The 23,819-nt window shown below is 43.8% G+C and overlaps 1 protein-coding gene across 3 annotated transcripts in view; it reads right to left on the bottom strand.

The window, feature by feature from the left end:
- usp45 (ubiquitin specific peptidase 45) overlaps window positions 1-23,819 on the bottom strand; it is a 95,357-nt gene that overhangs the window by 41,228 nt on the left and 30,310 nt on the right. For all 3 annotated transcript variants that reach the window (XM_033021032.1, XM_033021031.1, XM_033021033.1), the window contains exon 8: window positions 23,131-23,261. In XM_033021032.1, the coding sequence (XP_032876923.1) occupies window positions 23,131-23,261 (131 nt within the window). The remainder of the gene's footprint in view (window positions 1-23,130; window positions 23,262-23,819) is intronic.

The raw sequence follows: 23,819 nt of genomic DNA, 5'->3' as shown, positions 1-23,819 counted from the left end.
GCAAAGCCCCTTGGGCAACGGTGTCCATAGTATGGTGGAATTCTGAATTAGGTTGGAAAGTGACACGGTTAATTCAGAGGCTAGGGTCCTGAACTTAAAGAAAGCAGACTTTGCAGGTATGAGACGGGAATTGGCTAGGATGGACGGGCAAATTATACTTAAAGGGTTGACAGTGGAGATGCAATGGCAAAGATTTAAAGACCGCATGGATGAACTCCAAAAATTGTTCATCCCTACTTAGCGAAAAAATAAAACGGGGAAGGCGGCTCAACCGTGACTAACGAGGGAAATCAAGGATGGTTTTAAATCCAAGGAAAAGGCATATACATTGGTCAGAGGAAGCAGTAAACCGGAGGACTGGGAAAAATTTAGAACTCAACAGAGGAGGACAAAGGGGTTAATTAAGGGTGGGGGGGGGAGAGAGAGAAAGAGCATGAAAGAAAGCATGCGGGGAATATAAAAACTGATTCTAAAAGCTTCTTCAGATATGTAAAAAGGAAGATTAGTGAAGACAAATGTAGGTCCCTTACAATCAGAGACAGGTGAATTTATAATGGGGAAACAAAGAAATGACAGAACAGTTAAACGAGTACTTTGGCTCTGTCTTCACTAAGGAAGACACAAACAATTTCCCAGAAATACTAGGGGACCAAGGTTCTAGTGGGAGGAACTGAAGGGAATCCACATTAGTCAGGAAATGGTGTTAGGTAAACTGTTGGGACTAAAGGCAGATAAATCCCCTAAGCCTGATAGTCTGCATCCCAGATTACTTAAGGTGGCCCGAGAAATCGTGGATGCATTGGCGATCATTTTCCAATGTTCTATAGACTCTGGGTCAGTTCCTGTGGACTGGAGAGTAGCCAATGTAACCCCACTTTTTAAGAAAGGAGGGAGAGAGAAAATGGGGAATTATAGACCAGTTAGTCTTACATCAGTAGTGGGGAAGATGCTTGAGTCGATTGTTAAAGAGGTTATATTATAGCAGCGCATTTGGAATAGTGACAGGATCGGCCAAAGTCAGCATGGATTTATGAAGGGATAATCATGCTTGACTAATCTTCTGAAATTTTTTGAGGATGTAACAAGTAGAATGGATAAGTGAGAGCCAGTGAATGTGGTGTATCTGGACTTTCAAAAAGCCTTTGACAAGGTCCCACACAAGAGATTAGTGTGCAAAATTAGAGCACATGGTATTGGGAGTAGGATATTGACATGGATAGAGAACTGGTTGGCAGACAGGAAGCAGAGTAGGAATTAGCATGTCCTTTTCAGAATGGAAAGCAGTGACTAGTGGGGTGCCACAAGGCTTGTTGGTGAGACCCCAGTTATTTACAATATATATTAACGATTTAGACGAGGGAATTAAATGTGACATCTCCAAGTTTGCGGATGACACAAAGCTGGGTGACAGTGTGAGCTGCGGCACTTACCACTTTGGTGGCAAGAACATGGAAGGCAGATTATCAGTTGAATGGTGTCAGATTAGGAAATGGGGAGGTGCAACGAGACCTGGGTGTGCTTGTACATCAGTCACTGAAAATAAGCATGCAGGTACAGCAGGCAGTGAAGAAAGCTAATGGCATGTCGGTGTTCATTGCGAGAGGATTTGAGTTTAGGAGCAAGGAGGTCCTACTGCAGTTGTACAGGGCCCTGGTGGGACTGCACCGGGAGTATTGTGTGCAATTTTGGTCTCCTAATTTGAGGAAGGACATTATTGGTATTGAGGGAGTGCAGCATAGGTTCACCAGGTTAATTCCCGGGATGGCGGGATTGACATATGATTCAAAGAATGGGTTGACTGGGCTTGTATTCACTGGAATTGCGTTCTTATAGAAACATATACAATTCTTAAAGTATTGGACAGGTTAGATGCAGGAAAAATGTTCCTGATGTTGGGGGAGTCCAGAACCAGGGGTCACAGTTTAAGAATAAGGAGTAGGCCATTTAGGACTAAGATGAGGAAAAACTTCTTCACCCAGAGAGTTGTGAATCTGGAATTCTCTGCCACAGAAGGCAGTGGAGGCCAATTCACTGGATGTTTTCAAGAGAAAGTTAGATTCAGCTGTTAGGGCTAAAGGAATCAAGGGATATAGGGGAAAAGCTGGAACGGGGTACTGATTTTAGATTATCAGCCATGATCGTATTGAATGGCATTGCTGACTCGAAGGGCTCAATGACCTACTTCTGAACCTATTTTTCTATGTTGTATGGTTTGGCGGTAGATGGTCAAGAAGGTGGGGATCTTTCTCATTCGAGATAGTAGAGATTGCGGGTATGCGCAGCAGAATCTATGAAGCCTTGGTAAATTGATATTTTGGATTTTGTACATGGCACAGGCTGCATCTTTTCAACTATGATAAAAATAAATGAGGTTCAGCATGTACTGCTACTCTTTGCTTCAAAGTTTAGATAGCACTTCAATGTTCAAATATGAAAATTACTATGTTAAAAAAATGCTACAGTACTTTAGTATAATGTATACTATAGTATACGTCTTATTTTTCATGTTTCCCTCATCCTGTGGAAAGTTGTATCTGAAGTGAACTGGACATGCATTTTGCGTATGCCAAAAATAGGTTGATTAACATTAGTCAGAATGCAACAGCTCCATAGCGAAAAATACTGCAGATGGTAGAGGTCGCTATAGAATCACAGAATCTTACAGCATGGAAACATGATCTTCAGCCCAACTTGCCCATGCCGACCAAGTTGCCCACCTGTGCTAAATCTGGAATAATAATGGAAGATGCAGGAAATATCTAGTACTTCAGGCATCATCTCTGGAGAGACTGGGCAGTGTTTCTGATCAATAATTTATCATCAGAAGTAATTCAATCCACTTGATGGCTAAGTAAGCATCATGCATTTTCCCTATATTTTGCTTGACAGGTCCAAGCAGTCATGTAGGAACTCACCTGTTTCATCAGACCAGCACTGTACAGCACTATGATGTTAATAAGCCGGAATTCAAAACGATGATGGGAGAAATGCACCAAATGATGTGTTACTGAGGCAAGTCCAGAAATCTATTTCCATGCTGAACAATATATATTTAAGCTACAAAAAGTAGCATGATAAATAATAATACAGTACCCGTATGTTCATTTTTTAAAAAAGTAATTAGGAAATACTAAGTAATTATTAAATTTAATTGTGAAATGTATTCATCATGAAATTATAAATCCGACAAATATAAATGCACTATTTTCTCCTTGAAAACTTGCTGGAAGCAAGATCATTGCTGTGTTTGAGGCCTTTTGGATGGTTGATTGACCAGAACATAGGCAGATGTGCTGACATATGGAAGCCAGTGCCATTGCACCACAACCTGTTGTACAGTGCCAGCAGTATCATGACAGAACAGGTTGAACTGCTGCTAATAGTAATCAGCATCTATGGTTAACTATCTCAAATATACGCTTTTATCAAGACAATACTTAGTTGCCCGTTTGAAAATTAAAACTTGCTTAAAGGTTACATCATCAAAACAAAGTATTTAGCTTCAGCCATCAACAGTTTTCCTTAAAATGTAATGTAAAACATTAATGGGTCATTGATATGAGATCTATTAGTTCAGAGAAAAATTCAGAATGTATGTAACTTCACACAGCATTCAAGTTTACAGTTCCATGGATACACAAAGAACTGGACATTAAAGGGCCTGTCCCACTTTCACGACCTAATTCACGACCTCTGCCGAGTTTGCCCATGACTCATACTCGCAGCATGGTCGTCACAAGGTCGTAGCAGGCCGTGATGCTAGTCGTGGGTATTCGTGGCATCAAGTAGGTTGGGGCGTTTTTCGAGCATGATGAAAAATGTCCACGAGTAAAAAAGGTTGTGAATTAGGTTGTGAAAGTGGGACAGGCCCTTAAGACGCTGGAATCTTGAGCAGAACAAAGTGCTGGAGAAACTAAGCCGACAAGGCACTCAATGGCTTAAAAAATGTATATTGTTTGGCCATCATTTCTGCTGAGATATTTTCCCCCTCAATGATGCTCAGAGTAAAATCTTGACCAACGGAAGTTTTCCCCTCGGTTTATCTAATCATGTCAATTTTCATCCTATGTTCTAATTTTTCATTGTAACCATTTTAATAAAAGTCAAACTTCATTCACATCATGGCAATCAATTTCATACATTTGATACAACAGAGATCATTTGACCAATAAACCCATACTGTCTCTCGGGGGAATTTCACGAGTCCCAAACCTGCACATATTTCTTTGAAACTTGCATGCCGTTCTATTCCTACTACCCACCTTATTGTCGATAATTTTGCATTTACTGCACTTCAAGTGCAGGGTGTAAACTCCAATTCTAATGTTACAACATAATACTGTATCACTCCACTAAAAATACCATTACACTGCCATACCATGGTAGTTTAAATGAAGAACCAATTAACATATAATTGGATTTTCGAAAGACATTCAATAAAATACATCTCTATATCCTTAGATTTGAGATAGCATATTGATTAGTATTGATAGAAAGTAGGAATAAACGGTTCTTTAAAAGCTTTCAGGCTGTTATGTTTGGTGGGCCACAAGGACTTAGATGGGCATCTTGGTCAGCATTTATAAGTTGTTCTGAAGGACCTGTTGCCATGCTGTTTGATTCTTTGACCCCAGATTGGATTTCATTATCTATACCTTCAACCAAACTAGTCTCCACATTTAATAGACATCCTCATTAACTTCCACTGCCGTCAAGTTTATGCCACCAACAGACATACATTTCAGCATTTAAATGGGTCAGTTTCTCCAGACCTCCTTGGTTCACTCGTTCATTTTTACTAACATCCATTCGTCTTCTCAAAATACCTACCTATGCAACTGCAGGAGATGCAATATCTGCCCTTTTACCTCTTCTCCAACATCAATGATCCAAATGTTAATTCCAGGTGAAGCAGCAATTCATTTCTTACAATTTAGTATATTACATTTGGTGCTCACCATGTAGGCTACTTTACAATAGAGAAATTAAAATTAATCATAGTTTGTGAGACTGATTTGCAGAACACCCATCAATCGTGACCCATAACTTTGTCTGTCCATTTGCATCTACAGATGCAGACTGACACGCTGAGTTTCCATTTGTATCAATCAGTCTCATCTGTATCCACCCATTCAGACACACTCATTGCTTTATCTATCCATTTTCTGTAATTTAATATATAATTTCACAATTTTGCCAGTTCTGTTGGAAGGTTATCAAAATGAATCTTTAACTGTCCCTTTTACCATAGTTGCTGCCTAATCAATATTTCTGGAATTTGCTGCTTTTATTTATGAAAATTATTTCTCCTGATATTTGTACAAATCACGTCATTTATAGCTCCATCTGATAGCTCATTCTGAGTTCCATGGTATCCAGTGTTCTCTAGTTTACTTAATGTCATTTATTTGGAAATCTGTCTTTAATATTTGATAAATAAAACCAATATCCCCACATTTTTCAAAATTATCCAATCTTCCCTTTTTAAAGTACAAATATAAATGTGGTACAAAAAAAGTGATTAAAATATAAACATTCCAGGCTTGTTTATAAAAAAAACCAACAGGTGATGATCACATAGTATTCATGGAATGGTAAATTATTTCCATTGCTCCCAATTCAGAAAGCATAACCGATAAAAAGTATATTCAAACCAAGCCCAACCAATTAAAAATTGCTTTGAAAATAAAGTAAACAAAAATGGAAAGGACAAGATATCAAGAGGAAATAAAGAAATGAGTAACGAGCAAGAGAGAAAGTAGAAAGATATTAGGAATATATAGTAAACAAGATATATTCAAATTTAGTAACAATCTTTAAACAGAATTCTCATAACAGCAGTCACAAGAAATCACAATCAATGACGTATTTGTGTAACCTTTATTAAATGTGTTTAATGACTAATTGATGTGTCAATCACTTGTTCGTATGATCAGTCAGAAGTCAGCAATCCTAAAATTCAGTATAGTGGAAAACAAACAGAAGGGCCCTGTAGCAATATACACAATCTGCCCCAACATAACGTTTGCCAGCTGTAACACTAACAAAATTAACAGCGGATGGCTTGATACTAGACACTAAGCAGCCTATTACGAGAGCAGCCTATCCTGAAGCAGAAACCATAAACTTGACCACATCCAAAGAAGTTTTGAACAACATTGAAGATTATCTCTTCAATACAAATACATTGGGACATGCTGTTTTTTGAAGAAAAATTTCATCATCCTAGTATCGATAATGAGCAGAGCATATCTGTAGGTGCTTCTTAGCACTTACCTAAATTACTATACAATAACTGTTTGGATTGAATATAAATAACTCATGCTATACGTTAAGCCAATTAGTGGAAGCCTCTGATTCTTATAATAAACTGGAAATCATCAAAATCAATTCCAAAATCCCAGATTGATTTGGGAAATATCTAAAAATAACAAAATAATGGGAATCGATGCTTGAAATATTTCTCTCACAATTTCCACAATTAATTATATTTCCTTCTACCAAAAGATTTGAGGTGTATAATTTTTCACTAAATGGCAATAAAAAGGTATAGCACAAATACTTTCTAAGTAAAACCACAACTAGCAAAATGTAGACATTTTGAAAATTTAGAAATTTAAAATTTACAAAGAATTGTACAATAGATATAAACCAAGATAGTCATTCTGGAAGAAATTTTATTTTTTTCAGATGAAATACAATGTGTTCTACTCAAAACTGAGGTTATTAACCATAGTGCTTCAAAATACATGGGACTGACAATTTTTTTGTGTGAAATTAAAATGTAATTATTGGATCCATGCTGAACAAAAATCATCTCTAAAACACAAGGCTCCTCATCATTAACATGAGGAAAGAACACTCTTGCCTCATCAAGGTCATCAGTACCCTGTACTTAGATCATCAGAGGAACCCTTTATCAGAAAGAATTAGTCGCTAGAACATAAAAAATGTCAGTCCCACACTACATCCTATTGCAAAGTTCATAATTGTACCGACTCTTTTTTCATGATCTTAGAAAATAATTGAATATTGGTTTTAAACCATATTAATTATGGAGAAATATACAAAAAGTGCATATGGAGGAAATTTTATAAAATTACAGCTGAAGGTAGGTACAATTATCATAATTCTGTCAGCAAGATTTTGGCACGGCAAATACCGGAAAGTAATGGTCTATGGTAAAAAAGGGTTGAATTTTTGTGTTTTGCAATTTTTGTTAGAAAGCAGGCCCAGAATTCTTCACACAGCAGCCTTTAGCCTACACATGTAATTTTTTTCTTGTGTGTTCTTCTGCACTGGGTAGATAGCAATGAAGCACACAAGTAAAGCAGTTTTGAGTTCAAAATTTCTCAGAACCTGAGAACACAAAAGATAAGACACAAAATACTGGAGCAACTCAGCGGGACAGGCAGCATCTCTAGATACAGGTGCACAACCTTTTATCCGAAAGCCTTGGGACCAGACACTTTTCGTAATTCAGAATTTGTCGGTCTTCGGAATGGAAATTATTTAGCGTAGATTTTAATGGCTGGCTCAGTGGTAGAGTGCTCGGCTCATATCCGCAAGGTCGCGAGTTTGCGCCTTGATCCTGGCAGTTACTCGATCGCGAGTTTGAGTCTTCAATGTCGTTTTTTCTTGCAGAATAAATGTTTGTATGAAATACAGTGTAGGAGAAGTGTACTGACTGTGTGGGCAGAACTTTGGAAGTGATTGCCCACCAGTCTAAAAAGCCGCTGTGTCTCCCTGTCCCTGGGATAGCAGGGGGCGATCAAACAGCACAATACCCCCCTCCCCCTCCAACTCCAGAGGAATCCGCTCCCCGATGGGCCGCTACCAAAGATCATAGAGGAGCTCCTCTATGATCTTTGGCCGCTACAGCGACAAGTGGCAGTTCGCCCACAGCCCGAGCTGCGCCCCCTCATCCGCCACCCCAAGAACAAGACGTACCTTGCACACCATCAGCTTCTGCCCCTACGTGTTCCTCTGGAGTTGGAGCGGGGCTGGGCTGGAGTTGCTGCTGGCTGTGGGTCTCTGGGATCTCCGTGCTTGCAGTGGGCCTGGGGGTCGGTGGGAGCTGTGGACCTACGGACCTACCTCCGTGGAGCTAGCCAGCTTCGGAGCGTGGAGAGTTGCGGGGGCGAGCTGCTGCGACCCGACTCCGGTGGATGGTGACACCGGGAGCTCGCGGGTCTCCGGTGGGAGACTGCTTTGCGGGGCACCGGCAGCAGCGACTTCTCCCGCCCGAATTACGGGGTTGAGAGCAAACATCATAGAGGTTGAGAGTGACCTGGAGGGGGGCCTTACAACGCCCGGCGCGGCTGTAAATTGCCGCGGACTTGCTAGCGCCCGCCGGGGGCTCCAACATCAAGACCGGGGCAGGGCCCTACATCTCCCGGCGTGGCTTTGAGTGGCCGCTCCCCGATGGGCCCCTACGACGCCCCGAGCTGCGCCCCGTCATCCGCAACCCAGGTTCCTCTGTAGTTGGAGTGGGGCTGGGCTGGTCTCTGGGATCTCCGTGCTTGCGGTGGGCCTGGTGGTCGGTGTCCAATTGGTCCTGACACGGTCCTGCTGCATCAATCGCCGACGTGAAGACAGTGCAAAGCCCCCGCGCCGGTGCAATGGGCGGGGAGCTGGAGAGGGGAGGGAAGGGGTCACACACATGGCCGGGAAGCAGAGGGGTGTAGGTGGGGTGATACTGAAGCGAGCGACAATCTGCTGCTGCCTGCCCCGCTGAGTTAAAAAGTTCCCACGCAAGACTCACGAAACACTGTATATCGTGAGTCTACCGTGGGAACTTTTTAATTCAGCGGGCAGGCAGCAGCAGATTGTCAATTATTAACCCTCCCGCGCAATATACCCTCATCTTCTCTTTTATGAATGGGGATTTAGTTCCCCTTTCTTCGAGGACCGACCGGAGGTTCCGCTGTCACCTCTGCGGGCCGCCCTCGGTGAACGTTTTCAAGGACCTTTCTTCAAGGACCGAAAAAATGGCCGCTATTCGGAGGTTTTCGTTATTTGGATCTTCGGATAAAAGGTTGTGCACCTGTAGTAGAAATGGGTAACGTTTCGGGTCGAGACTCTTTTTCAGACAGAGCGTGCGGGAGAGAGAGTTACAGAGAAAAGGAAGTGTACAAGATCAAAAGAGATGCAGATCAAGGAAACTAGAATACATTGATTACATTGTTAGCTCGGGGAAGCTGACAACAAAGCAAACAGAGATACAAGGTAATCAGGGGACAGTCAGAGAACTGGGAAGAGGGAGGGATGGAGAGACAGGGAAAGCAAGGCTTACTTGAAGTTAGAGAAGTCAATATTCATAACGCTGCAGTGTAAGCGAAATACAGTGCCCTCCATAATGTTTGGGACAAAGACCCATCATTTATTTATTTGCCTCTGTACACCACAATTTGAGATTTGTAATTTAAAAAAAATCACATGTGGTTAAAGTGCACATTGTCAGATTTTAATAAAGCCCATTTTTATATATATATATTGGTTTCACCATGTAGAAATTACAGCAGTGTTTATGCATAGTCCCCCCCCCCCCCCCAATTACAGAGCACCAAAATGTTTGGGACACAACAATGTCATGTAAATGAAAGTAGTCATTGTTTCGTATTTTGTTGTATATCCTTTGCATGCAATGACTTCTTGAAGTCTGCGATTCATGGACATCACCAGTTGCTGGAGATACAGTGCGGAAACAGGCCCTTCGGCCCACCGAGTCCGCGCAACGCCCAGCAACTCCTGTACATTAACACTATCCTACACAGACCAGGGTCAGCTTTACATTTACACCAAGCCGATTAACCTACAAACCTGTACGTCTTTGGAGTGTTGGAGGAAATCGAAGATCTCGGAGAAAACCCACGCAGGCCACGGGGAGAACGTCCAAACTCCGTACAGACAGCACCGTAGTTAGGATCGAGGCAGCAACTCTACCGCTGCGCTACCGTGCCACCAGTTGCTGAGTGTCGTCTCTGGTGATGCTCTGCCAGGCCTGTATTACAGCCATCTTTAGCATACTTATTTTGGGGGCTAGTCCCCTTCAGTTTTCCCTTCAGCATATAAAAGACATGCTCAATTGGGTTCAGATCGGGTGATTGACTTAGCACTCAAGAATTGATGATTTTTTAGCTTTGAAAAACTCCTTTGTTGCTTTAGCAGTATGTTTGGGGTCATTGTCTTGCTGTAGAATGAACAGCCAGCCAGTGTGTTTTGAGGCATTTGCTTGAACTTGAGCAGATAGGATGTGTCTATACACTTCAGAATTCATTATGCTACTACCATCAGCAGTTGTATCATCAATGAGGATAAGTGAGCCAGTACCATCAGCAGCCATACATGCCCAGGCTATAACACCCCCACCACCGTGTTTCACAGATGAGGTGGTATGCTTTGGATCTTGGGCAGTTCCTTCTCTCCTCCATACTTTGCTCTTGCCATCATTCTGATGTGTTAATCTTCGTCTCATCTGTCCACAAGACCTTTTTCCAGAACAGTGGTCGCTCTTTTAAGTACTTCTTGGTAAACTGTAACCTGGCCATCCTATTTTTATTTCTAACCAGTGGTTTGCATATTGCAGTGTAGCCTCTATTTCTGTTCATGAAGTCTTCTGCGGACAATGGTCATTGGCAAATCCACAACTGAATCCCAAAGAGTGTTTCTGATCCGTCGGACAGGTGTTTGAAGGTTTTTCTTTATTATTATAGAGAGAGTTCTTCTGTTTTCAGCTGTGGAGGTCTTCCTTGGCCTGCCAGTCCCTTTGCGATTAGTAAGCTCGCCAGTGCTCTTTCTTCTTAATGATGTTCCAAACAGTCGATTTTGGTAAGCCTAGGGTTTGGCTGAAGTCTCTAACAGTTGTATTAGTCTCATAATGGCTTCTTTGACTTTCATCGGCACAACTTTGGTCCTCATGTTGATAAACAGCAATAAAAGTTTCCAAAGGTGATGGAAAGACTAGGTGCTGAGAGCTCTATTATACCTGCATTAAGGAGGCATTTAAACACACCTGAGCAATTACAAACGCCTGTGAAGCCATGTGTCCCAAACATTATGGTGCCCTGAAATGGGGGAACTATGTATAAACACAGCTGTAATTTCTACATGGTGAAGCCAAAATGTATAAAAAGGCCTTTAATAAAATCTGAACAATGTGCACTTTAACCACATGTGATTTTTTCTATAACAAATCTCAAATTGTGGCAAAGAAATAAATGATGGGTCTTTGTCCAAAACATTATGGAGGGCACTGTATGAGGTGCTGTATTAATGTGACAATGGGAGGGGGAGTTAAAGTGTTTAGATCAGGTAGGTTTAGGCAGACTGAGCAGAGATGTTCAGCGAAACATTCGCCGAGCCTGCGCTTGGTCTCGCCGATATATAGGAGTCCACATCTGGAACAGAGGATACAGTAGGTGAGGTTGGAGGAGGTGCAAGTGAACCTCTGCCTCGCCTGAAAAAAACTGTAGAGGTCCTTGGACGGAGTAGAGGGAAGAGGTATAGGGACAGGTGTCGCATCAGTGTGGGGATCGCTGTGTGGGACGTGGAAGAGCAACGGGAACCCGGCATGGGGAGGACGGCCATGAGGGAGGGAGGAGGGGGAAAGATCAAGGGGAACTGGCGTGGGGGGGGGAATATGTGACTTCATAAGTGCCTTTTATAAGCGACTATTTGCATACATTGGCAAAGTAAGCAAGCAAAGGATTTCACTGTGACTTGTCACATATGACAATAAAGTATTCAATTAAATTTAATTCAATTCAAGTACCAGGGAAGGGGGAGGTTGGGTGGGAAAGGACGAGTTGACCAGGGAGTTGCAGAGGGAACAGTCTCTGCAGAAAGCGGAAAGGGGTGGAGAAGGAATATGTGGCTTGTTTTGGGATCCCGTTGGAGGTGGCGAAAACGTCGGAGGATTATGTGCTGAATGCAATGGTTGATGGGGTGAAAGGCGAATTCCAGGGGGTGAGAACACAATCCAGTGCTGAAGTGGTATCATAAAATGAATGCTGATGTACTTCAATAATGATTTATAAATAGTGTTTTAATGGTCCTTCTCCACATAAGAAACAAAAATAGACCAGTATTTACTGTAGGACTTTGCTTTGCATAAAACATTACAATAAAACTTAGAATGAATAAAAGACCGAGAGCTACTATTATATCAGTTATTCATTGCTAACTATTACATGGATTTTAAGTAAAAACATGCAGTTGGTTGCTATTTGCTCTTGACTACTGTTCATCCTCTTAAAGTAAGTGCAGTGATCTATTGCAAACATCTAATTTGTGCATTTATATGACATCTTACACAAACGCACACACAGATATTTCCTGTTTAGTGAAATTATGGCATCACTATTTCACTCACGCACAAGCCACAAGTCGCGCTGTTATGTGTAGATGGCAAGTTCAGCTATCAAAAACTAAATAAGCAGAACAGAGCAGTTAACTTGTTCTATCAAGATCCAAGTAAATATAACTTATAACTGGAAACTGTGACACTGCCTGCAAGGGCAATACATAATACTAGAACTAAATAATTCAACATTTAGAACTATATAATTCTACATTTAGACTTCTAATGTTTTCACTGCCAATGACTTAAGTCATATAACCAGAAAGACTGTTGCCCGCTATTTGCAATTTCATTTTCAAGGACAAAGGTCTTAAGTGGAAGACCTTCTGGGCAATTATAAAAGACTGTTGGCTTGGGATGACATCCACTCAAGACTACTGCTCAGTTCATGTCAAATACTAGTTACTTTCACTGCTGCACTCACAGATCCTTAGGCAGCAGATGTCCTTGCTGAACAGAAGGAAGAAGTGACATTAATTAATGAAGAAGATATACACAGAGAAATTACAAAAGTGTTGGCAATTACTGCATATTTCACAGTACTTAGATTAAAAATTGCATCCTGTGAATTATTATAGGCTTAACATTACACATCTGATATTTCAAGGGTTGAATATAAAGAGATCACTTCTAAAGCAGATATTGAAGGTATATTTATACGAATTAACAATGTTTTTAAACTAAATTTTTTTTTTTTTTTAAACTATTGAAATAATTAACGTTTAATTGATAACATTTTCTCTTATTGTGTTTTGTCCACTACTGTTCAATACATTTGTATGGCTTACATACAAAATATATAAAGCAAGAGGCCATTAACAACAAATTACAGTATGACATTTAAGGAAGAACTAGGCATAGATATTAAAGAACAGAATAATAATCTTGAACATTTTGGACCCATATGCATTCTTGCCCGGGTATTCTACCAAAAATGTCTCACAATGTTTTTCATGTAAATATAGGCAGTTGTTCTTAGATGTGGCATGTTTTACAAATTTAGACTGATATTTTCATTTCTATCTTACGTGAAATTACAATGTTAATGAAAACTGCATTACTTTAGCTATTTTAATAATATGAGAAATTCACAGGGAGAAAATATTCTGATTCTCTCTGATGATATTCATTTCCTCCGTTCAACTTTTTCTCCTTTTCTCCACATGATCATATGCCGAACACGGAGCAGCAACATAAAACAATTAATGTACCTACAGGTTGTCACTGTGTAGATTTTCCGCCCCAAGAAGCATGCAGTCCTATAGGCAAGCATGTTCTGTTCAATCTGTGATCAAATGCCCTCTCAACTGTCCAACATGTGGAGCATCCTTCTTTATGGGAATATCGTCAAAATATTTAACAGAGGTTGAATTGCAAGTAAAATAGCTGAATATGTATTTTGCAATTTCACAAACACTGACATTAAATTTATCCAATGACAACTCATTAAAAACATTACATAAATCTGCATTTTTTCCCCAGCTAGCGTATTAACTAATCACTGGGTACACAAAAAAGCTGGAGAAACTCAGCGGGTGCAGCAGCATCTATGTAGCGAAGGAAAAAGGCAAAGAAGGGCTTCGGCCCGAAACGTTGCCTTTTTCCTTCGCTCCATTGATGCTGCTGCACCCGCTGAGTTTCTCCAGCTTTTTTGTGTACCTTCGATTTTCCAGCATCTGCAGTTCCTTCTTAAATAATCACTGTTCGGAATGTAACACAACATTACTTTCTTGGATGTGCTATCTAACTACCTGTCAAACATTAAATCAATAATAAATCTGAACTAAATAAACCATTTTTCCCTCATCACAAACCCTATTCCCTTCCCATGGATTATTTTCTTCCACAGCCATGAGCTTAAGTTGAATGAACTGGTACACAAATTATCCTTGTGATGTTGAATCGATCATCAACACCACTAACCCCCACCTCGACAACGCAACCAGCTCATCAGTAACTGGAACTCCATCAATTTTAAGGTAGACACAAAATTGTGGAGTAACTCAGCGGGTGAGGCAACATCTATGGAGAGAAAGAATGGGCGATGTTTCGGGTCGAGACCCTTCTTCAGACTGATGTCAGGGGAGGGGGCGAGACAAAGATAGAATGTAAGTGGAGACAGTAAGACTAGTGGGAGTGTTTAAGAAGGAACTGCAGATGCTGGAAAATCGAAGGTACACAAAAATGCTGGAGAAACTCAGCGGGTGCAGCAGCATCTATGGAGCGAAGGAAATAGGCAACGTTTCGGGCCGAAACCCTTCTTCAGACTAGTGGGAGAACTGGGAAGGGGAAGGAGAGAGAAAGCAAAGGCTATCTGAAGTTTGAGAAGTCAATGTTCATACCGCTGGGGTGTAAACTACCCAAGCGAAATATGAGGTGCTGTTCCTCCAATTTGCGCTGGGCCTCACTCTGACAATGGAGGAGGCCCAGGACAGAAAGGTCAGATTGGGAATGGGAGGGAGATTTGAAGTGCTGAGTCACCGAAGATCAGATAGGTTAAGACGAACTGAGTGGAGGTGTTCAGCGAAACGATTGCTGAGCCTGCGCTTGGTCTCGCCGGTATAGGGAAGTTGACACCTGGAACAGTGGATACAGTAGATGAGGTTGGAGGAGGTGCAAGTGAACCTCTGCCTCACCTGGAAAGATTGTTTAGGTCCTTGGATGATGTCGAAGGGAGAGGTAAAGGGACAGGTGTTGCATCTCCTGCGGCTGCAGGGGAAAATACCTGGGGAAGAAGTGGTTTGGGTGGGAAGGGACAAGTTGACCTGGGGGTTACGGAGGGAATGGTCTCTGCGGATAGCAGAAAGTGGTGGAGATGGGAAGATGTGGTCAGTAGAGGGATCCCGTTGGAGGTGGCAAAAATGTGGAGGATTATTTGCTGTATACGACGGCTGATGGGGAGGAAGGTGAGGACAAGGGGGACTCCCTTTGCCAGCTGTATAAACAGCTGGCACTGGTCTATACAGACATTTTTAACCAGTCCCTGCAAACATGTACTGTCCCTGCAAACATGTACTGTCCCTGCCTGCTTCAAAGTCTCCACTATTGTCCCTGTACCCAAAAAGACAAGGATTACTTGTCTTAAATACTACAGGCCTGTCGCACTGACCTCTGTAGTCATGAAGACACTCGAAAGGCTTGTGCTGGTCAAGCTGAAAAATATCACAAACTCCCTGCTGGACCCTCTGCAGTTTGCATATCGGGCCAATAGATCTGTGGATGATGTAGTCAACCTGGGCCTGCACTTCATCCTACAGCACCTAGATTGCCAGGGGACCTATGCGAGGATCCTGTTTGTTGATTTAAGCTCTGCATTCAACACCACTGTGCCAGAGCTACTACACTCCAAACTTTCCGATTTGACTGTGCCTGAACCTCTCTGTCAGTGGATCACCAACTTCCTGACAGACAGGAGGCAGCATGTGAGGCGGGGAAAGCACATCTCGGACCCGCAAACGCTCAGCATAGGAGAACTGCAAGGCTGCGTAATCTCTCCTCTCCTCTACACCAACGACTGCACCTCCACAGACACCTCTGTCAAGCTTCTCAAGTTTGCGGACGACACAACCCTGATTGGACTGATCCAGGATGGGGAGGAATCTGCCTACAGACATGAAGTGTCACAGCTGGCGTCCTGGTGCTGTAGCAACAACCTAGAGCTCAATGCTCTCAAGACAGTGGAATTGATTGTAGACTTTAGGAGAGCTCCCCCTCCCCTCACCCCACTCACCATCAACAACACCACAGTCACATCTGAGGAGTCTTTTAAGTTCCTGGTAACCATCAAGGACCTTAAGTGGGGGGGGGGGCGACCATCGACTCCACAGTCAAAAAGGCACAACAGAGGATGTACTTCCTGCAGCAGCTGAGGAAGCACAATCTGCCACAGGCAATGATGGTCAAATTCTACACGGCCATCGTAGAGTCTGTTCTCACCTTCTCCATCATGGTCTGGTTTGGCTCAGCCACCAAGCACGACACCTGGAGGCTGCAGCGAATCGTCCGATCAGCAGAGAAGGTTATTGGCTGCAACCTTCCCTCCATTGATGAACTGTACATTGCAAGGGCCAGGAAGCGAGCGGGCAAGATCATCTCTGATCCCTCTCACCCTGGCCACAAACTCTTTGAATCACTTCCCTCTGGAAGGCGACTCCGGATTGTCAAAGCTGCCACAGCCAGACATAAAAACAGTTTTTATCCACGAGTAGTTGCTCTACTCAACAGCCAAAAATCTGTAGCCTCCCTTTGATCTCGTATTTTGTTGGTTCACATGCTTGATCAATGGTGTTTTTATCATTAATGTTTTATTATTATTAATGTTTAGTGTTTTGTGAGTCATTTGTAACTGTCACGTATGTCATGTTGTTACTTGTGGGCGGAGCACCAAGGCAAATTCCTTGTATGTGAATACTTGGCCAATAAACTTACTTACTGTCCATGTTACGAATGGGGGGGAGGGTGAGTAAGAGTGGAGCTGTGGGATATTGAGGAGACCCTAGTGAGAGCCTCATCTATAATGGAAGAGGGAACCCCCGTTCCCCAAAGAATGAGGACATCTCCGATGCCCTGGTATGGAACACCTCATCCTGGGCACAGATGCGACATAGACGGAGGAATTGGGAATAGGGGACAGAATCTTTACAGAAAACAGGGTGGGAAGAAGTGTAGTCAAGATAGCTATGGGTGTCAGTAGGTTTGTCGTTGATGATGGTCAATAGTCTGTTTCCTGCGATGGAGACAGTGTGATCTAAAAACAGTAGGGAGATTTTGGAGACGGTCCAAGTGATTTTAGGATAGGATAGCCTTTTATTGTCATCCAGACCGAAGTCTGAACGAAATTTAAGCAGTCATACATACAATACAATACAATAAAAAAACAACAATAAACACATATTAACATCCACCACAGTGAGTCCACCCAACATCTCCTCACTGTGATGGAGGCAAAAGTCTTAGGGCTGCAGTCTCTTCCCTCCTCTTCTCCTTCTGCGCTGAGGCGATACCCCCCGGGCGATGTTAAAACCTGTCCCGCGGCTCAAACAGCCCGGGGTAGTCGAAGCTGCCGCTCACCAGACCTGCTGACGCAGCCGCTGGCCCGCGGCCAAACCCCGGTCTCAGGCCACCGCCACCAGAACTGCCGTCCCAGCCCCCGGAGCATCGTTCCAGCCCCGAGCCGGATCGCCCTCACGTGAGTACTGCCACCGTCTCAGCCTCGCGCCAGGCCGCCGCTCCTCCCTCGCGCCAGGCCGCCCCGACTGGCCGCCGCTCCTCCCTCGGGCTGGGCCGCCCCGACTGGGCGCCGCTTCTCCCTCGGGCTGGGCCGCCCCGACTGGGCGCCGCTCCTCCCTTGGGCTGGGCCGCCCCGACCGGGCGCCGCTTCTCCCTCGGGCTGGGCCGCCCCGACCGGGCGCCGCTCCTCCCTCGGGCTGGGCCGCCCCTCCCTCGGGCTGGGCCGCCCCGACTGGGCGCCGCTCCTCCCTCGGGCTGGGCCGCCCCGACTGGGCGCCGCTCCTCCCTCGGGCTGGGCCGCCCCGACCGGGCGCCGCTCCTCCCTCGGGCTGGGCCGCCCCGACCGGGCGCCGCTCCTCCCTCGGGCTGGGAACGCCGTACCTCCCCGAGCTCGGCCACTCCGACGGGAGCACCGTTCCTTCCTCGGGCCGGCCGTCACAGCCCCTCGCGAAAGCCCTGTTCCAGCCCCGAGCCGGGCCGTCCTCACGGGAGCGAGCTCAGTGCGAGTCCTGGCGGGCTCTGCCTCCTGAGCCTCGAGGTCGCCAGCTCCGTCATTAGGCCTCAGCGCAGACGGAGGCAGAGAAGGGGAATACGACAAAAAAGTCGCATTCCCCCGCAGGGAGAGACAGCAAGCCCCGTTTCAACCCCCCCCCCCCCCCCCAAAAAACACAAACTAAAAACCAAAACTAGACTAACCAAAACGAAAATAAACAACCCAAAAAACACAAAACAAACAGGACTGCCGGAGAGTGCAGGATGGAAATTAGTGGTGAAGTTGATGAAGTCACTGAGTTCTGCATGGGTGCAGGAGGTAGCACTAATGCAGTCGTCAATGTAGCGGAGGTAGAGTTCAGGGATAGGGTCAGTGTATGCCTGGAACACTGATTGTTCGATGTTCCCAACAAAGAGGCAGGCATAGCTCGGGCCCATGCGAGTGCCCATAGCTACGCCTTGGCTCTGGAGGAAGTGGGAGGAGTCGAAGGAAATGTTGTTGAGGGTAAGGACCAGCTCTGCTAGGCGGAGGAGAGTATTGGTGGACGGAAATTGGCTGGTCGAAGAAGAAACGGAGGGCTTTAAGTCCCTCCTGGTGGGGGGGATGGAGGTGTAGAGTGACAGGACATCCATAGTAAAGATGAGGGAGTGGGGGCTTGGAAAACGGAAGTCATTGATGAGCCAAAGATCGTGTGAGGTGTCTTGGACATAGGTAGGGAGGGATTGGACCGGGGGGGGGGATAGGATGGTGTCGAGGTATGTGGAAATTAATTTGGTGGTCGGCGTATGTGGAAATTAATTCAGTGGTCGAGGTATATGTAAATTAATTTGGTGGTCGAGGTATGTAAATTCCTCCTCTCCATTAATCTTAATGCTCTTATGGATATCAAAAGAAGGATCTTGAGGTCTAAGTCCATAACTCCCTGAAAGTGGCAACATGTAGATAGAGTGGTAAAGAAGGCATAGGTTATGCTTGCTTTCATAGGTTGGGGCATTGAGTATAGGTTGAACACTGATTTTCCAGCATCCTTGGTTCCAGAGCCTTTCTGGATTATCTGTTTTTCTGGACCAACAGAGGTCACACGATAATAAAATGACAATAGCCCATTGGCCCGCCAATGGCACCCCACTCCCAACTTGCAAAGTGCACCAGAGAGCCCTTCTTCACTCACCACAAGTTACGGTGAAATGGCTGCTATTGCGGCTCTGGGGACAGTGTTTTATTCAGGCCACCGTCCCCTCCCCTCCTCCCTGCCCTACCGTTGCAGACGACTCCCCCACCACCCCACTCCTCCACCTGAATCACCAACAGACTCAACCTTGGAAGCAACAGCAGGTGAGAGGGGAGGGAGCCCCATGATGACCAAATGCGTCGTGTCAGTGGGGGCACACCGAAGAAAGCACTGTCTGTATTGTCTTTGCAAAACAATTAGGAGAGAAGAATGAGCATTCGCCACTCGCAACGCATGATAGAGCGTTCACCACTTGCAATGCTATATGTGGCCGCTCAGGGAATTTTAACTGAGCTCTCGTAATTTTGCCTGGATGATGGGGGTGGGTCGACCAGCAGTTTCCAGAAAATCGGTGTTCAACCTGTATAAGAGTCAGGAAATCATTTTGCAGCTCTTGGTTAGGCTACATGTGAAGTATTGTGTGCAGTTTTGGTTGTCCCATTATAGAAAGGATGTGAAAGCTTTGGGGAGGGTGCAGAGGAGGTTTACTAGAATGATGCCTGGCTTAAGGAGCATTTAGCGACAGGGCGAGGTTGGATAGAATTTGGATTGTTTTCTCTGGAATGCCAGAGGTTGTTGGGAGTCCCGATAGAAGTATATAAAATTATGAGATCAATAGACAGACTAGACCAGTGATTCCCAACCTGGGGCCAAATTTCAGGGGAGCCACAGAAAAATCTGGGGAGTTAGGGGGCCACAGGTTCAATGAAGGGGGCCACTTGTTTCCGCTAATAATGCCACGGGGGACCACAGAAAAATTAAAGAGCCCAAGGGGCCATGAACTAAAAAAGGATGGGAACCACTGGACTAGAGAGTTGGAACCTTTCCCCCAGGATGGTAAAATTAACTATTAGAGAGCATCTTTTAATTGAGAGGGGTAAAATTTAAAGGAGATGTGCAGTGTATGTTGTTTTACACACAGGATGGCGTGTGCCTGGAGAATGAGGCAGATATAATAGTGACATATCAGAGACTTGAAATATGCACATGGATATGCAGGGAATCGAGAGATATGGATTATGTGCAGGCGGATAAGATTTAGTCTTGGCATCAAGCTCGGCACAGACATTGTGGGTCGAAGGGCCTTTTCCTCTGCTGTACTGCTTCATGTTCTATGTTCTAATATCACCACTTGACATGGTTTTGGGGATTATTCTTCTTGGCTCCTCAGGGTAACTTCAAAACTCAGCTGCTTCACACCAGATCTTCACTAGTTCAACGTCCATGAGCTCTCAATATACTGAGCAACAAATTCATAACGCTCCGTGTTGTGGTATTGTGCGAAAGACCTGCCCCAATTTGTTTTAGTGGAAATAGAGTATGATCGTCCTTCATGCATCATTTGAAATATGTGAACTTTGGAGTAACCAAATGTTTGGTGCATCAGTTCATTTCACACACAGTTAACTTCTGGACTGATTTACATTATACCTGCACCTCTTAAAGAAAATTCAATACACGTGATTCACCAACATAGACTTCATAATGAAGAGGAGAATGCCAAAATGATAGTTCTGCACCAGAAAGTGGCAGTAAGTTCTCTAGAGAAAAATAAAAGAGGAATAATCTGTAGATTAATACTCAAGAAATTGGCCTTTGTGCCAGAATTGATTAAATCTGGTCAAGAAACAGTGGAAATGGTTACAAATTCCATTGCTGCCACATGCATTGGTATGGCACTCATATGACTGGTACTCATCTGCACTCATATATACATCTCACACTGGAAATGACAAGTGTATCACAAACAAACGTTGCATTATATCCACTTAAACATAAAAGAAAATATCCACAAACTAAATGAAAAAGCCAAGAAAGCATGGACCAAATAATTGATTTTAGATATCTTTAAGATAATGGAATGTTGCAAACGGAGACTGGATATCGTGATTGTACAAGTACCTCTTGGAATGTACAGAACCGGGGTGCATTCTGACTGAGCATTGATGGTAAAATGTGCTCTTTTTTGCTCCTTTGTAAGAGTTTCACTTCAAACTCATCATAAATCTTTAAGCAAATATTTCACTGATTGACCTTGATTTGAATTGACAACATATTCATTGATTGTTGAACTGAAACATCTCATTGACAGTACTTGATCACCAAATAAAAGCTCATAAACCTTTATGGTAAAGTGCAGAAAGCTACAAGACTGCATAGATAATTCACTGAAGGGCAACAGTATTATCTTCCCAGTTGCGTGAAGGACCTCAAGCCCCCCTGTTCAGTACTCTTCTAAATAATTGTCAAGTATAGTTTACATTATGATAGAAAACAAATGATAGATGCCATCAAATATGGAGAAATAATAAATAGAAAGATTAGGATTAGACCCTTGAAGAAAACTATTTTTAAAACAGGATGTAAATTGGCTAGACAGAAAGAACTTGGGATAATCATTCAGACAAATGACTAAAACAGACCGATGGGGTAGTTGGCCTTCGTTATTAGGAAAATAAACATGTAGGATTAGATGGCAAGATAATGAATTGGCAGAGATAGATGGGTGAGTGGGGGAGTATTGCGTTCGGGTACCAGCCCTCCCCTGTGATGCCCCGCGCCCCCCCCACCCATCAATCTCTACCTCCTCCCTCTCTATCCCACTCACCCTCTCCCTCCCTACCCCCTCCCCCTCTAGCCTCGACTGCGCAGTTGGGGGCTATTAGTTAGTGGATAGGGCGGGGATGGGGTAAAAGGAGCGAATGAATAATATTAATATAATATCAAGAGGGGGGGGTTGTTAGTGTGTGCGTGGGGTGGTTAGTGTGTGTGTGTGTGACGCTGCAGGCCACCCCACCCCGCCCCCGCAACGTTGAGACTGGTGACTAATAGAACTTGCAACTGGTGACTAAGAGAACTTGGATCTGCAGACATTAGGCTGCCACATTCATCCCAATCATACTTTGGCACACAAATCCTTCATCTTGCTGCTTTTGACCTCCATTACTCCAACACTTTACCTCAACTCCACTCCTTTCTCCCTCACGCTGCCCTCCCACCACTTTCACCTTATCCTGCCCTCACCCTGTTCTGTCTCTCCCTTACACCACCCTTACTCTCTGCCCTACTAACTGGCATTGCCCTCTGACCCAATCCACATCACTCTGCCCTCCCTTCACGCATTCAATACTCCCCCACTGCCCCTCCTCCCTCCCCCCCACATTCTGCCCTCCCCTGCCTTCACTCTACCATGACACTCACTTCCCTCTCCCACTTCATCCCTCACCCTACCCTCTCCATCTGTCACTCCACCCAATCACCCTTGGCCCACGTTTCACGTTCATATCGCTCTTCCATCCTCCGTTCCGTCCCTCCTGTACCCTCCGCCCCTCCTGTACCCTCTGCCGGCACACGCTACCCCTCCCTACATCGCCATCCACCACTCCCCGATCCCTTGTCCAGCTCCTCCCAGTTCCCTTCCTCACCCTGCCCATTCCCTGTTCATGACCAGCACTGGCTGCATGTCAGGTAAGAAACCCATGGAATATTGCCAAGCAGGTGGGGTCTGGTGATGAGTGTCGGGGAGAACGGGTTATAGGTGCAGACAATCAAATAAGTGTCTTGTTTCAGATTAAAGACCTAAGAAATGCTTTTTCACATTTGTTTCTATTTCAGATTTCTAGAATGAACTCTATTACTTTCACAAATTATGCGTATTTTAATCATATAATCCTTCTGCTCTTTGTGCGATCTTGCAGAATATAAACTAACTACCACATTTCAAATATAATAGAAATTGCATATTGTTGAATCTGAAAAGTCTTAAAATATTTAAGGATGCTATAAGCAAGAAATATATGCATCCAGTGCAATTACCTCTGACATAACTGATTGAAAAGAATTCTTGGTACCAAAGGCCCTTTTCCTGCTTCTTTCATACTGTGAAGAAATAAATGTACAGCTGAGGTCAAAGATCCAGGGCCAGGAAGGATAACCATCAATGGATCCTAAACACAAAGGATATTAAAAAATATATCAGCATTCCAGAATATTTTCTTTTGCATTATAAGGCACAAAAACTGTATTTAGTAAAGAATGTGAATTTGTTCATTCCGATTTTGAGCCAATGAGAAGGTAAACATTGAAAGAAATTAGATTGTTCCCCAATGCATATACACTGAGGGCCAAATATAGTGAGGGCATTTGCAAAGACTTTATATCCTCTAAAGAATTTTTAATTCTATAGGATTTCATGCTTCAATGCTGCCACTTCTTAAAGCCACTTCGTAAAGCATCTTTAAAATATTTATTTACAAAGAATGATGTCCACATGTCTCCTACATTCCACTGGTGTTGACAGGTACTTGAAGTGATGAGCATCAAATAATTTTCCATTGCTCCCATATAATATGGGAGGCCATCATATTGAATTCTGCTTCCGTAGAACAGTGTCCAAAACTTCTCTCTCAACACAAGTCAAGTTATCACTATTCGCTTGTTAATTTATTTGTTTGGTTCTTTTAAATATCTGCGTATTACAGATTTTGATCCATCCTATAATGTGG

Source organism: Amblyraja radiata, chromosome 5, assembly GCF_010909765.2.
Source record: "Amblyraja radiata isolate CabotCenter1 chromosome 5, sAmbRad1.1.pri, whole genome shotgun sequence".
Taxonomy (NCBI): Eukaryota; Metazoa; Chordata; class Chondrichthyes; order Rajiformes; family Rajidae; genus Amblyraja; species Amblyraja radiata.
This window is presented reverse-complemented; position numbering and strand designations above follow the sequence as displayed.